The sequence below is a fragment of the Saccoglossus kowalevskii genome, chromosome 18 (genome assembly GCF_978046115.1).
Source record: "Saccoglossus kowalevskii chromosome 18, keSacKowa6.1, whole genome shotgun sequence".
NCBI classification, from domain to species: Eukaryota; Metazoa; Hemichordata; class Enteropneusta; family Harrimaniidae; genus Saccoglossus; species Saccoglossus kowalevskii.
The window spans coordinates 21,957,214-21,973,412 of NC_140658.1; the positions used below are offsets into that span (position 1 = coordinate 21,957,214).

Below are 16,199 nucleotides of genomic sequence, written 5' to 3' on the forward strand. Positions count from 1 at the left end.
CAAATGGAGGTAGCATGTGCACTTCGTTTCAAACCTGATCATACGAATATTAAGACAATGACATATGAACATCTGGATGTACGAACGAGAAGTAATATCAAGTGTTGACAAGTGTCAGTATAACAGTATCATCATCTACTCAACGCAAAAGACGAGAACTTCTTATTTTATTTCTAAGCGATCAATCACCACAATGTGTTAATGATTGCTCAGTGTCATCACCGTAAACTCTGCTCGCCTTCCGCTATACAGAACTTTATAAGACTGGATATGATCGTGTATACATACGCACCTTGCAAACAACGAATTGAGTAACATTGAATGCAACGGGTGACAATACCCAATTGAGAACACCAATAAAAGTATAGTGAATAATGCCATACACACCCATGTACATTGCTTTTTAGACATTACACAATATAACTGTGTTACGTATCACAAAATAATTATGCAATTTGTATTTGCGTATTTAACACAATCAGTGTACATGTTTTAGGATTAGACGATACACCTATAATAAAACGATGAGTGAGCTAAAAGAATGTGTAAATAAATGCAACAGTAAATTCGGACACACCCTTTTTGCTGATTCACGGTCACTTCAACTAGTGCGCACTCACGCGACCAATATTGACACTTTGCTAAGTCGGTGGCTATTTGTTATCACAGTGAAGTAACGGTACGGTGTGACACAACACGATACGCTATGAACCGCTTCCTTCTTAGCTCGGTACTTCTCGTCCTACAATGTACGTTAGGCGAAGCGCAAAATAATGTAACTGAAGAAATGGTCCATGGAAAGGCAACTGAGAGTTACTACCCTGGCGGTAACGAGGAGTGTGGTGCATGGAGTGCCTGCTCGGCAACATGCGGACCATCGGGCGTCAGAGCCAGGGTTTGCCAAGCATACCAAAGCGTTAATCAGTCATATGCTTCGATTACTCAAACAGAGCCATGCAACACAGTTTGTTTGAATAAAGGCGTCCTACAAGGGAGTTTCTGTGAGTGTCCATATACAGCTAGCGGTAGCTGCTGTGAGTTAGACTCTGATACAGGTATGGATTATCTCTTAGTGTTGTATTTAACTGATCTAACATTACGGTTGATGAGGTGCACTGAAATATTCAAACATGTTTGAATAACGGACCTTGTGTCATATTGATGTCATTGATTCGATAAACAATTTGGGTTCATAGTGAAAATTTGATTTCCATATCATCGGCACTGTCCTCGGTGTTGTCTCATGAAGTCGCAGTTTCCCATGCCCTGGGGTTTAGTAAATCCCATAGCATAGTAGCACAGTCACGTAGTGTGAACTGAAAAGTACCTCACTATACGGACACCATTGCGATTGTAATTAGTTTCTTAAGACTCGCGCCATGTATAGTTTACAGCATCTACTGACTGTTTTGTGCTCCATTGTCTGCATATTTTCTATTTATATACAATAGACCGCTGTCTAGAGAAAAAAAAACTGATCTTCTATTCTGTTTAGTTTCCCATCACTACCGACCTAACGGGTGTCATTATGTTGATCAGAAAACAACAGTTCACATCAGTACATATAGCAACAGGACACAATGCCGAGCTATGGAAATATACATTTGTTTGACCGGCGTTTTGCTTTAAATCAAACTTGCTTTAATCCCCAATTCCACTTTCATCCGACTCTCTGTCGCAAGCATTTACGACGTCCCAACACCAACAATGCATTTACAAACACACATATAGTGTAGCAGCGATTTCTCATGTTTACATTATTAGCTTGCATGATATTATAGAGGACGTATCACTTGAATACAAATTATATGTGTTCTGTCGCAGTTGTGTGCTTCACACAGTCGAAACAAACCCAGTTGTAAAGACTAGCTGTATACCTGAGCGCCTGTATTTTAAGTTCAAATGTGTACAGTCAATCACTGTGCTAGTCTTTCAAACTAAAAGAAATTTTCTCTCACCAAGCACGGTAATACTGGCCAATATTCCATTAAAATACTGGTCCGAAGCTCTGGAAGCAGCTGGCAAGGAACATAAAGAAACTTCATCAAAGCAACTACTTAAGTTCAAAATGAAAGAATTTGTTAAATATATATTATATTTATGCAGGATATACATGATATAACTTTAATTTTATAACATAATTTCCATTTATCAACGCAACGCGTATCGCTCTTAATACACGTTCTCTTTAATTGACCTCAGTACCAGTGTGACAAGGTACAATAGTGAAAGACGGTGATTGGAACATTTCAAATAAAAAGAGTACAGCAAGTTCAAGGTACCAAAATGCAGAACATCATTACGTTGGTTTAGACATATAACATCATTCTGAATGGAGTAATTAATAATCACAGGAGGGCGGCAATCGAAAAATGTTTACATGACATAAATGAAAACGTAATTATATAATTTATATATAATGTGTAGCCAATGGGACTTACCCTTCTTATGAGGAACCATGTGCACCTACCCCTTATTTATTCGCGGTAATGTGTAATGTTGGCTATAAGTCGTCACAAACACGCCCACAAGAAAAATGTCATATAACTTGAACTAAATACCTTTACAACGTTACCAACATTTGTTGATCACCCAGTAGTTTGCATTGTCGTTGGCATGTCCTTGGAAATCGTGACTATTACCTGTATTTTGGAATATCAATGTCTATGATGCATTGTTCGTTGAATTTGATAAAAGAATGGCCCTGGTATTCCGAGGTTGTCTATAATTATGCTTCCTGGCATTCAATGCTCTCTCACACTCTTAAACTGCTTTCATCGTACTAAATCATATTTACCATTACCGCATACAACAAAGTCGTATGCCGCATTATTGAGAGTTGTTATCTGTGGGTGTGTACATCCCATGTGTCACGCCCGCTCAACTATCGGGACAAATAAATTGTCAGTTTGAGGTTTATCGTGACGTAGAATGAGATAAAGTATGCATGAAAATCGTACTAAAACAATAAATATGGTTCACGCTTTCACCTGCGTTTTTTATAAAATGATTGCGTACATATTAGAATCGTATTCAAGAGCATTGCGCCGTGCTTCATGATATCGTCGTTAAATACACGTCAGGATATTTGCCATAACAAGTACCTGTCCACGTATGGGAGAACGACTATGGGATTAATTCAATTTACAAAGCCGATTTCATGCAATAATATCTCACACGTAGACACAAGCACAATTGTAGTACTGACTTCACCTCTTTGTATACCCTGTTGGCGAATTGTGTGGTTCAATGAACCACATAGACAAAAACCAATGAATGTGACAATAAACACTCCACATTGGCACCATTGTACACGGCGAAATGTTTTGTCTATTGTAGCAAACTCAACGCCCGCCTCTGGCAAAAGTTCACACACGCGACTTGTAACTTGAACTCTGATGAATAACATTGCTTATTTGAAGGTAATCCACTTTTCCGTGAAAATATCGACCTCGAGCTATTTGTTTTTAATTGCCTAAAAAAGACGGTACACAGTTCATAGTTCATACTTCATAGTTACTTCAATAACAGACACGTGATTATCAATCTTTCGATTAAGCTGTGTTTATCAAATAATTAATGTCCAATGTACGCGTGACAACCCCGTTACGGCCCCGGTAACTCCAGCGGCACATGTCGTATGTGTTTAGCTCTTTAGGTTTAGATGTACTTATTATAGTATAGTATAGTAGTACGTCGCGCATCAACAACAAACTAACTACGAACTACGGGTACATTTAGGATAGCAATACGACTGGATTAACCCGGGCGATGGTGCAATGAATATCGTGTTGGCCTCGATCGCATAAGGGAGGTTCCACCATCATATCGCGACTGTTCACTCAGCAGTTTAAGTCCGAATACAGTTTGTCCTACCTTCAAAACACACGGTTAGGTTTGGGAGGCTCGTTTACACATGGGGCTCGAGAGCCTTGGCTAAGAGAATGACAACTATGAACACAAACCCTGCGTGCTTCTGAGGAGAGGTTTCTGCGCCAGATGTAAAATTCTACTACCCATGAACCTCGCTGTTACCGTCCCAGCTTGCTAGACCAAGGCAGGGCATCATGGCGGCTGTAAATAAGCCATGCGCAGACTCAAGGGACAAGTACACTTCATCTCCATTTTTCTCCGCTGTGGACGGATGTGTCTATCTCGACAAACTCTCTCTGCAATTAATATAATAATGTTCCAGTTTCCCGTTTGTGATTTGATTCATGTTGTATCACCGATGCAATGTAACAGAGTGGGTAATACACATCATGAGGCAAAATTAATTTATTACAATTTACAAAGACTTGTTTTTTCGTGGCGACCCAACGGTGCCGCAAACAGATGGCTTACGACGATGGAGGTATACACTGCAACGATAAGATGTGTTGCCAAGCAACGCGAGCAGGCGTGTTTGTCGAACAATATAAAAACAACACAATCCGGCCTACAGATAAAATATGTGCTGTAATGCTGAATAGATGTTTTGAAAAATAAATGATGACAATATATACTAAGAGCATGGCGATTATTGCTGACCCATATCAATCAGTGACATACCAATAGTTCAAGCGGTTCACATCGCACCAGCATTACCAGTATATCTGTTTTGCTGAATGCATTTGTTTGTGCTCGTTCATGGGTGCAGCAGTTCGTTGTTGCCAACACAAGTAAAGATATATTTTAAAAGAAGACATCAAACCGTGAATTAAAAGAATTAAACTAACAGACTGAGTGCATGTCAAACAATAACTGACGTTGTTCACGATATTCATGCATTTAGGTGTAACACCAAAAAGTGCAGTGGACCTCTGAACCAAGTCTCTCTGTACAAAACAGACAAAGCGTGCTCATCTCGTTGCGTGCAAGTATTTTCAGGTTGATTGTATTATCGTACAATTTATTTCAATAACACAACACACTATTGTTGGACCAGGCGATAGTTCTCGACGATTACACATGACATATACAAGTATGAGGCATATTCCCCAAGTGTAGGGGTTGACATATTTATAGTGTTCACCTCCAAGCAAAATTTGGACCGACTGACTATAAACTTGTACACACACATTACCACACAAGCAGTGATCGCTATGTTATAACAGTCACTGCCATAAACCGATTTAGATAGAATGATAAATGGTAAAACATTATTTGTAAAATTTATTTTGTAATGTCCACAAAGCCATGCTACTATGAGGTATACAGACGACCAAATTGCAACGTCTATTCTATTTAAGGACTGGACAAACAAATAGGGCATACGATCAAGCTTCAGCTAATATCACGAATGTGTTTAAAGAAGTGCGATCTTCACAGACGAAAGTTTCACGTAGATATATATTCGTAGTATTATAACTAGTAGCTTGGCGATGATTGGCTTTTGCGCTGGTTGGCTTTCGCGGGAATACCATGTATAATTAAAATGATGCAAAGTATATGAGATATGTAATTATATGCATGAATGATACACAATAATGAGAAAACGCCTGTCGCGTTAAGTGTTTTTTACGAATTTTGTTTTCACAATTTTATAAACTGGCAGGGAAATTTTCACCACTAACAAAAATTAACATACTTTAGTTTTGTTTACTTTGCATGTGTACTGATGTTCATAAATAAAAGAAACTACAATCTGTTGCTATGACTACACGCTATAGACACGTCGACATTCACATATTTGATATTAATACACTTTTTTTTTCTTTTAATAAACCCCAGAGTGCGTGTGCAGGGCAAGATGAACTGTGCTCTTACTCCTCGTTTAGTAACATTCGTATGTTTTATTGTCAGCTGTTAGCAACCTCTAACAGACCTACAACAAGCATGTCAATTAACATCAACAGCGTGACCGGTATGTGCTCACCCAATTGTCTGTGTTGTTGTCCCCGGCATTCGTGACTATTATCTTTATCAACCTTTTATTAGTATTATACGTTTATCAAAGAGCGCTTTGGTTGATTGCAACGTTACTATGTCAATCAACCATAACATTTTACTTGTTTTGACAAGTGGATGGTGTTATGAATGTGTTCAATGGTTTCTGCCAGGAACATTTTGACGCAGTTTAAATTTGTATATGCAATAAGATTGTTTGAAAATGAAATATGTTAAAATGAGGACAATATATAAAATTATTATCACTTCAGAAACTTTTATCGTTTCGACAGGTCAGCAAATTTAGTTGGAACCATTCACTACGATGAATGTAGGTATTGAGCACGGATTGTGCGTTCATCCAACAGGAATGTCCATTGATCGCCTGAATGAGGTCCAACTTCACCTACGTTAATTGACAAAAAGAATAAGTCCTTGTTGTATGTGATAAAGTAATGTCACCGACCCACCAGGAGCCAACAATAGTTTAAAACCAAATCATCATCATCATTCAAAATCAAATCCCATGGTGCGATGTGAACTAACCAAACAAATCTACGACAAATACGCGTAGATTATATTCGTTCCTATGACTACGGCCTCTGCAGTGTCAAATACGCAACATGACGCAAAACAGTCTTGTTACAACTAGGAGCTTGACCTAATATGGTTATATATACACCACAATATATAAAACATGGTAATTATTAATTGTTTGTCCTTATTAACCGTGATATGTCTAGGTTCACGTTATTTTTCATCGTGCACAACGTGATTATTATATTTGCTAAATAATGTTGTTTGTTTACGTCAGCGGACGTGGCAATTCATGAATAAAGAGAAACCTTAATAGAAAACGTCTTGGTGGTGGATTAATTAAACTGGCCAAACGCCAAACCATATATTTGGCATTTTGTCAACAGTGACATCGCACTTGCAGATTTAACTGATTTATTGACATTCTTATTCATATTCAAGACAAATATATCAGTATCTGTTTTAAAATGCACGGAATTCTCGAACGAGTGCAACTGTAAACAATACCACATATACACAACACGCATAATAAATAATAAATTATGAAATTTATTAACTATTGTGCCCAGGAATAATCAAAACAGATAGAATAGGTGTTCATCATTGAAACGAATAGAACGAAACGAGTTCAGGGTATATATTTAGCTTACATGACACATGGTAATTATTTCTAAGGCTGTGTTGCTAAAATTTACCTAAATATTTCAATTTTTTTTTCAATTACTGTATCAACATCATCGACATATCAACACTACATTAACACGTCACGAAACGAGTAAGACATCTTTTATTCTGAACAACAGCAAAATTAATGCAACGGGTACATATAAGATAAATATATAACTAGTTCATTTATTGATCTGATTTACTGGTTTTCAGGTAAATCTGCCAGTGGTGTGTTATAAATCAATCAATCAAACCAGTACAGTATTTTGTATTCCAATGGTTATGACACAGCGATCATTATATTTGCACTCGTGTGACTAAGTGTTAGCAAACGCGTTGCCAAGTTGTGGAGAACTTTAGTGTGGGTATATTTAGTGAAAGTAATTGTCTGATACGATTCAATTGTTTGAACAAAAAAAAAAACACGAGTCTATCATCAATGCATTCCTTTATTTACAAAATGTGCTGCCTACAAAATGAGCATATAAAGCTGCATTCTGGGATTGATCAATACAGTGTCATATATGCATTCTAAAAGTATCCATATTGGTGAATATTAGAAACAACAAGACATGATTGTCACCTATATGAAATGACAACACAGAAGTATATGACCAAAAAGGTAAAATAATACCGTTTCAAATATACTATATATAAAAAAATACTTTTTTGCCATGTTTTTGATATTGTAGAAGTTGCTGAGAACAATAATTACTTAAATCTCTGTACTCATATAAGTGGTTAGCGTGTTCAATTACATCAGGAAGGTTGTGAATCAGATTCTCCTAGCAGACTGCTTGCACACTGCATTTGTGTAGACCTGCATATACGCGGTGGTATTAAATTCAGCGTTCTATTCTTTGAGCAAGAAAACAAATTGTCGGTCCCGTATACTGTGGTCCTGTCCTAACAGTACACGTTATGAAACACATGTATCAACTCGCAAAAATTTTCTAATTGTGTGCGTAATAATTACATTTTAAGAAACAGTAAGGATCATACAAAATATAGTTTTATTGATATTGATTTACAAACACGAGGAAAGAAATACGAAACCAACACTTAATTCAGCGTATTATATTGTTCCTTAATGTAGAAGCCTATTCATATTCTTTAGGAAATTTGTACAAATGGCTCGACAATATTTAATGTTGCTAAGTTACTTGTTTGCCAATGTCGACACCAATGAATTCTGACACACCTTATTTGCTGAGCCACTGTCACCTCAGTGTATTCACGCAATTGACGTTATCACATGTCACCGGTTCCTACCTGTTCACTACAGTGAAGTAACGGCGTCACACAACACGTCACGCTATGAACCGCTTCCTTCTTATCTCGATAATTCTCGTTCTGCGATGTACGTTAGGCGAAGCGCAAAATAATGAAACTGAAGGAGGAACCGTCCAAGAGGTAACTGAGAGTTACTACCCTGGCGGTAACGAGGAGTGTGGTGCATGGAGTGCCTGCTCGGCAACATGCGGACCATCGGGCGTCAGGGCCAGGGTTTGCCAAGCATACCAAAGCGTTAATCAGTCATATGTTTCGATTACTCAAACCGAGCCATGTAACACAGTTTGTGAGAATGGAGGCGTCCTACAAGGGAGTTTCTGTGAGTGTCCAGATACAGCTAGCGGTAGCTGCTGTGAGTTAGTTGCTAATACAGGTATGGGTTATCTCTTAGTGTTATATTTGAATGCTTTAATACCTTTTTTGTCGATGTCGTACACTTACCTATGGGCATCTCAATACAACGTAACAAACACGTGTTTATAACGATATCATATAGTGATGGAAAAGCTTGGATAAATATTTCGTTTCACAGTAAAGGTCTGATGAAGGATCGCCTCGTGATTTTAATCCGGGAAATGTTCATAATTTACTGACGCCTTTGGGACTGTGAATTGTTGTCAGATTTATGCCAAATTTCATGTTTGATTTAACTAAACTAACTATGGTTGGCACTTTCTACTAATAACGATAAATGTCAACAACATAACATTTGAGAAAACTTTACTTTATTATAATTTCAAATCAACTTTGCTATATCAATTGGTTTATTTATATGCAACAAGGGAGGGGGATATGATAACAAATCCATATTTTAACAGTACAGTGTTAATAAGTAACAATAAATGAACCTCGCCCCAGCCACCGCTCCATCCGACTCTTTCATTCAACCGTTTACGACTTTGCACCAATGCTATACATTGAAAAAAACAGAAAGGTTGCCACTACGACAAAGACTTTTCATTTTCGACATTGTACAATTTTTGGGGGGAGAAACCCCCCTGAAAAAACTGATTTTGACAAGATAATTCACATATTTATATTTAGCATAATCCATTATGAAATATTCCCTATGCATCCATCCATAATTTTCATAATTACCGATTACACAAGAATATTACAGAAAAAAGATAATTTGTTCAATTCTCTATATTTTTGCCTTTCATTTGTCTTGAATTATGACTGAAAGGAGCTGAATGAAATTACAAACTATGTAGTGTGTTCAACAACTCATGTATGAACAATAACTATAAGAATTTCACAATATCGAAAACGGAAAGACTTTATTTCAATATTAAAGGGGAACCGCTCAATCCCATGGATTGCACCAAAGAATCATAGGACACTATTGTTTATGTTGTTTACAATGTTAATCTATCTTTTGTTATCCATTGTTATTTTAATCCAGTAAGTAAATTTGTTGTGAGATTAGGCTTAACTGGAAGGTGCCCCTTTAAGAGTAGCAGTGAGGTCCCCTGTAACGATCATTTTGTTGCAATTAACATTAAGCGAGCCAGATTTGGTCAGATGAGTTACTTCGTCGCAATATGATGCACACAATCGGGGGGGGGGGGGCATAATAAAGACTAACCAACCTTGAGCGCGACTGAGCACAGATTTTGTGCAAACTGATACGCGACACGGTATGGTGTGTCCAGTTGGACGGTTTGCGACATACTGGCTGATAGAAACGGAAAACACATCTGATCCACTTCTTGTGTCTCACGCATTTTTGTAATTGTTATAGCACTGGTGTAAAAGAAACTGTTATACTACTACTGGCGTTTGTCCGTTTTTTATTATTTCATATTATTATTAGTATTGTTTACAGCGTTAAATTAGACGGTCTGTTGGCACGTCATAAGCTTGTCATAATTATTAGTATCCAAACAAACGAAACCCACACAATTCAGCATGAAACTAATCTTACTCACTGGTTTTTGCAGCAGAAAATTCAGGCATGCTTATATAAATGCACACCCGAAATGTACACCAGGTACACCACTCTTACGCATCAACGAGTATGTCTGTGATATTTTATTTATGTGTATTTTGTAAATACACAATTTGCTCAAGGTATAGTACTCAATCAGTTTTTTCTTAAATTAATTATGAACCAAACACGTTGATTGTCCTGCATGCAGAGCACAACGTGTACCTTTGTCAAACTCATCCACAACATATCAGATAGTGCAAGGTTTACACTGAAGGCTTGAGAGCCAATCAGTCAAATCTTTGGAAATTAGTTTACGTAACTTAATAGAAATCCTAATGATATGCTTTTGATTTTTGTTCATAAACTTTACTGTTCTTATTTTGGACAAACTTTGAAACTGTTTGGGCCTGTACATTGTTTAGTCGCAGTCAGATGTGTTATTGTTGGCCGTTATAAATCACCAAAGAGACCACACCAAGCAGGTTGAATAACATCAAAAGCGTGACCCATATACTTTATGTGATAATCCAATCGGTTGTGGTGTTGAGGACATGTCAATGACACTTGTGACAATTACCCGTAGCAACCACTTGCTACGGGATTTATTAGTGCGTTATGTTCGTCGTAAAATATTATGGTTAATTACAGCGTTACTATGCCAACCAACCGCACACATTGTATATGTTTGTAGGTCTCATGACACCAATTAGCCTATCAGCGCTCATAGTTCTCAAATGATATGGTTGGCAAATTGTTTCTTTCGCTGCGTTTTATCTGAAACGCGATGTGCGAGGACGCATTCAATTACGTCTGACTTGTGTGTGTAGCTTTGTTCATTGACCGGAGCCGGTGATCTAAGCAACTCTAGATCTAACACTTCAAAACTAGCTGCCTTTATGGCAATATTGAAAGTAGACAGTCTGTTTACATCGATTTAGTAGGCGTTTGAGCTGACAAACATGTGTTTTTCTGGCCAGAAATATATTACCTTTATGTGGTTTCAACAAATTAATGGGTGGTGGTCGTCGCGCGGCGCGTGTTCACATTTCATGTAAATAAACAATGCATTTTACACGCGTTGTATACGTCGCTATGAGTCCCACGTCGAACAGGGCGCAGCACGACGACCACCGCCCTTTAAAACAATATTTTAATCTTTGTAACCCGTTTCTTATTGAGAAATTCACCCAAACCTAACATTGACGTCTATGTAGTTCCAATTAGTGGTATGAGCCCTGAAAAGTTTAAGTTGAATAGATTCGGCTAAGGCTATCGCTATTTTTACTATAATAGTAAAAAAAAGATCAAATTGAGACAATAATAACATATGATAATAACATTTAATTAATAGTACATTTAGTGAGAATAAGTTGATCCGCCATTTATAACTCGATGACGAATGCAAATATTGAAATCCAGACAAATATAGGTCAATCAATCGATCGCTTGAAAGAAGGTCGCACTTCACCGAAGTAAATAAATAATTCTTTTGTTGTATATGTTGTAAGAGTGACCCTGGAATTTGAGCTTAATCATGACCAAGCGCGTTCTCTTAACTTACTTTTATCATATTAATTCATATACACCACATCCACACACATCACAGTTGGATATAATATCCGTTAGTGTGTGCATCACATGTGTAGTACCTGTCCGTAGGATTCGTACTCGAGCTGTAAATATGGTTCTTGTTTTCACACAGAACCTTTAAACATTAAATATAATTGAGCACCTGAGGGATTGATTCGCTGTATCTGTATCAAATAGACGTACTGCAGTTAGCCGTAAAAGGTCATATCGCTGCACACTTTGAATTTAGCAATTATTATTATTAAATACAATAGTCCACCGGCCCAAATGTTTATATTTCAAAAAAATAGTTATTTAAGAGAGTGATAATACTTAACCATGTTCATAGCATTCAATTACCTGCACTTACATTGAAGTCATTGTGTTACAAGCTCTTAGACGTCTGAGCAAGAAATATAAGTCTAGCCAGATAACGTATGAGAGAAAAACATTGTGACTGAGACTGTTTTCTATACTCAGTTCAGTGGACCGGAAAAAAATCACTGCAAATCAATGAATAAAACAAAAATCGCCCAACATTGGTGGTATATAATATCATTGGTGCCATTAAATTAACACAGTAACACGTGACCACTGTTCAACAAGTGGCTACCAAGGCAAGCCTTTGAGTACCGTGCTGTATTATTTAGACAGTGCAGTCACCTCACTGTGATCAAATGACCCTCACTTCACAATAGCAAATAGAAATCATGACGTAAAAGTCCTTTTGATATTTAACTCATCGCACACTAGATCACGTGACAACACACTGTAGTCTTTGTTTTGGACAACATCGTCTGTTCCCCTAGCATCAATACATTCTCTTTCTTTGCAGTGTGCTTGTCATCGAGAAAAGTTAAATTTTAGTTCAATTTTGAGGTAATTTTGTTTGACCGATGATCTGGTAAAGTGATTTCAACTACGTTATGGTATAACCAATTTGATTGGAAGATTTACGTTAACCATTGGTTGCTTAGGGAGTCAATGAAATAAAAAAAAATATCAGTTGTTTTTGTGGTGACCCAATGGTAACGCACACAGGAGAGGGAGCCTGATAACGATGGAGTAACACATCGAGATGGTAATATAGGTCGAGAGGGCGTGATTGTCGAACAACAGCAACCCCACCAAGGTATAACGTGTGATGTTGTGCTAAATGTGCTGTTTTTGTCTTGTAGAGAAAAGAAATATTTCCTAGGAATAATGTTGTTCACAATATATACGAAGCACGTGAGGTCTAAGCTGTTCTATATTTTGCGCATCGTACTTATTCTATGCATACTGTGCTCAATGCATTTGTTTGTTCTCCTTCGCGGGTGCGGCATTTCGTAGTTACAGAATCGCCAACGTGAATAAGAATACACCAACAAAGAAGACACCTTGGTGGCGTATCAAAAAAAACTAACAATGCATGTCAAACGACAAACAATGTTGTTGATAAGAGACACAACTGAAAAAAAGTGCATGCATTAAACTGAATACGAAAAAGTGCAGTGAACGCCTGAACGAGATCTCACTCCACCAAAACAGACTATTCTCGTTCTATGAAGGATAAACTCTGATACTCTGAAGTTAATCGTGAATAAGAGAAATTACGTAAATAAATATGTTTCCATACACATTTTAAAGCGCGTTATTCATCGAATTAAGAAACTACCTATATCTGTCTACGAATTATTATTATCATAGTTTAGCTCAGCTCACTACCTCTCTACTTTGTCATTTTCCTTTAATATTTTATATATAAACATATAATTCTGGGCCAAACGACATTTCCCGACATTGAATGTCCTTGATACACGTGACATTGAAGTCTGTGGCACATTTCCTCAGAGTAGAGTTTTTTTTTCTTATTTTGTGGACAAATTTTGCTCTAAGGCCCACCAATTATAGATCTGGTGCAACAATCACTACGCATCAAGTAATTCACATGCTATGACAAGTAAATAACTCTAAATGCATTGCAAAGTAAATACTTTTCTAAAATAAAAGTAAACATGTACTGTATGTGTGACCCGAACCCACTTTTGCGAACGGCACTCGAACGAAAGACATGTCTTATCAAAGCATATTCTCAACTTTAAATTAAAGCGCGGTGGTCGTCGCGCAGCGCGTGTTCGAATTTCATGTAAATAAACAATGTATTTTGCGCGCGTTGTATACGTCGCTATGAGTCCCATATCGAACAGGACGCGGCACGACGACTGCCGCCCTTTAAGCAATGTCTATTCTTTACGAAAAGCATTTTTCTGTGCGGTATACTTTCGATCAATTCAAAGCATGTACGCACGTTTCCTTTATTCTTGTATATTAATGTACGTATAACTATGGTATGAGTAACGACGTTCCCTTGTCGTGGCAGTTCACTTTAAATTCCAGCAATAATATGTATATGATCCATGTTTAGTGGATAGCCTTCAGAATCCACCGTGAAACTATATAATATAACCAATTCCGACTGACACCTATTATTACACGGTTCAATGATGAACAATCAGTGGAGCGATTTTTCACTCAATACCAATAAAATGGAACCATAAAAATGGCAAATAACCAAGTAACTTATAAAGGAAAAGTATACATCGATGTTTGCTCATGTTAGAAAAGACGCACTTCGTCAATCATAGACGTACTTATGTTGCAAGGTAAACACAATCAACAAGAATAATAATCAACAGTATAACTGACCTCAGCATAAATAATGATATATTTTACATTAGTTGTCCGTCATTAGTAACACATAATTCTTAGTTATTATCATGCTTGTCATTGTGTGCTAATTATAAAATGTATATTTATATGTACCGTCAATTGATCCAAATAATAAAATATGTACAAACATGTAGTCAATTTAATAAAACTAGGGACACGCGTTGACAAATCAGAATAAGCAGCTACTCGAATAAATATTATGAAACTCGAAATCTATTTAAGAAAGTGCCAGTCTCATGTGAGAGTTCTTGTACATGTCATCCAAGTAAAACACATTCTAGCGAAGCGACGCGGTAATTCACTCTTTGTCATCAGTTCAGGTTGTTATTATCGGTAATGTATTGTTGAGTAGTTATACCTCCGCTAACGAAAGAAACGAGCAGGAAGGATTTTATTGAAGATTCTCCAACATGCGGACCAGTCTAAATAACGCGGAATGTCAAGCCTATCGAGGTTACAATGTGACTGCCACCGTATTCATTTTAATTTACAAAACCGTGTCTGAACAAATGGTATTGGAAGTCATTAGTAGTAATCATAGTATGCTAAAAAATATCAAATTTTGTTTGAAGGAACACCAGATTTTCTCTACATCATCAAAACAAAATCTTCGTCATGCATATATTTTATATCAAATGGACGACTTCAGTACTATCACGTGACTGAATGCACGTACACCAGTTCTTTGTTGTACGTTTGAGCTGACACGGAGGATGGGAGTGTTATGCTGTTAGTATTAAACGTGGCGCAAAGCGCGGGAGGCATTCTCAGGCTTTTTGGCTGTGTTCTTTATTCTGGTAAACACACGAGTGGAAAAATAATGGAAGTAGGAAAAAAATAATAAGAGAATGGAAACAGGGAATGGCATGCTATTGTTAGTAATGTGGAATACTTGGACTCGCACACAATACCATGTTGTTGATGAAAAAAGGGAATTTAATAGTTATTTTATAAACCTATACGGTTTGTTATAAGTAAGCTTTTGATTAAGTAACGGATTAAAATATTAGAATATACTTTAGGGGTGTAATGGCAATGGCGATCTCCAGCAGTCGACTGAGAACGCCTTCCTACAAATGCAAATCAATAATGACACGGGTTGTTTTTCATTAGAGTTGTAAAAACTTGTAATTCCTATTTACGCCCCACCATTTATATTCTTAATCACCGTGCATCACCATGGCAAAGGCAGATCAACATTAAGAGTACATTCACATATATTGTATGTACGTTCGCCACCCTAGCGTACATAAGTGTGATAATTCCGATGTGTATTGAGTTTGATCTTACAGCATGGCCTTACTCTGTCGCTTTCTTTGTCACACTTTATACACTTGCAATTCAACATTGTTATTTAAGGAGCTACAAAGAAAGCACATGTGAACTATATATTTTGTTTGTTTGCAAACATTGTTGTTGAAAACCTAACAGGTGTAAATAAACCAATGAGCATAATTGTATATTTATGAAATGTACCATCGTACTTGTGAAATCAAAGCTACGTGTTCGTATCGTCGCGCGACTAGTAAACAGACATGTGCATCGTAATCTTTGTCGTTGCTATTACGGCAATTTCCTTCGGGAAAACTCAGGATCTTCCTTCTTTCATTGACGAAAACTG

General features: G+C 37.1%; 1 protein-coding gene across 3 annotated transcripts in view; it reads left to right on the forward strand.

The window, feature by feature from the left end:
* Positions 1–16,199, forward strand: part of LOC100378251 (von Willebrand factor D and EGF domain-containing protein-like) — a 32,060-nt gene that overhangs the window by 4,831 nt on the left and 11,030 nt on the right. Inside the window, exon 1 of one of the 3 annotated variants that reach the window (XM_085493227.1) lies at positions 695–1,055. The exons of 1 other annotated variant lie outside the window; for it this stretch is intronic. In XM_085493227.1, coding sequence (XP_085349353.1) covers positions 707–1,055 — 349 coding nt within the window. In that variant the 5' untranslated portion in view covers positions 695–706. Of the gene's footprint in view, positions 1–694; positions 1,056–8,361; positions 8,738–16,199 lie in introns of those variants that run through there. One more of the 3 variants, XM_085493226.1, reaches the window with a different exon arrangement.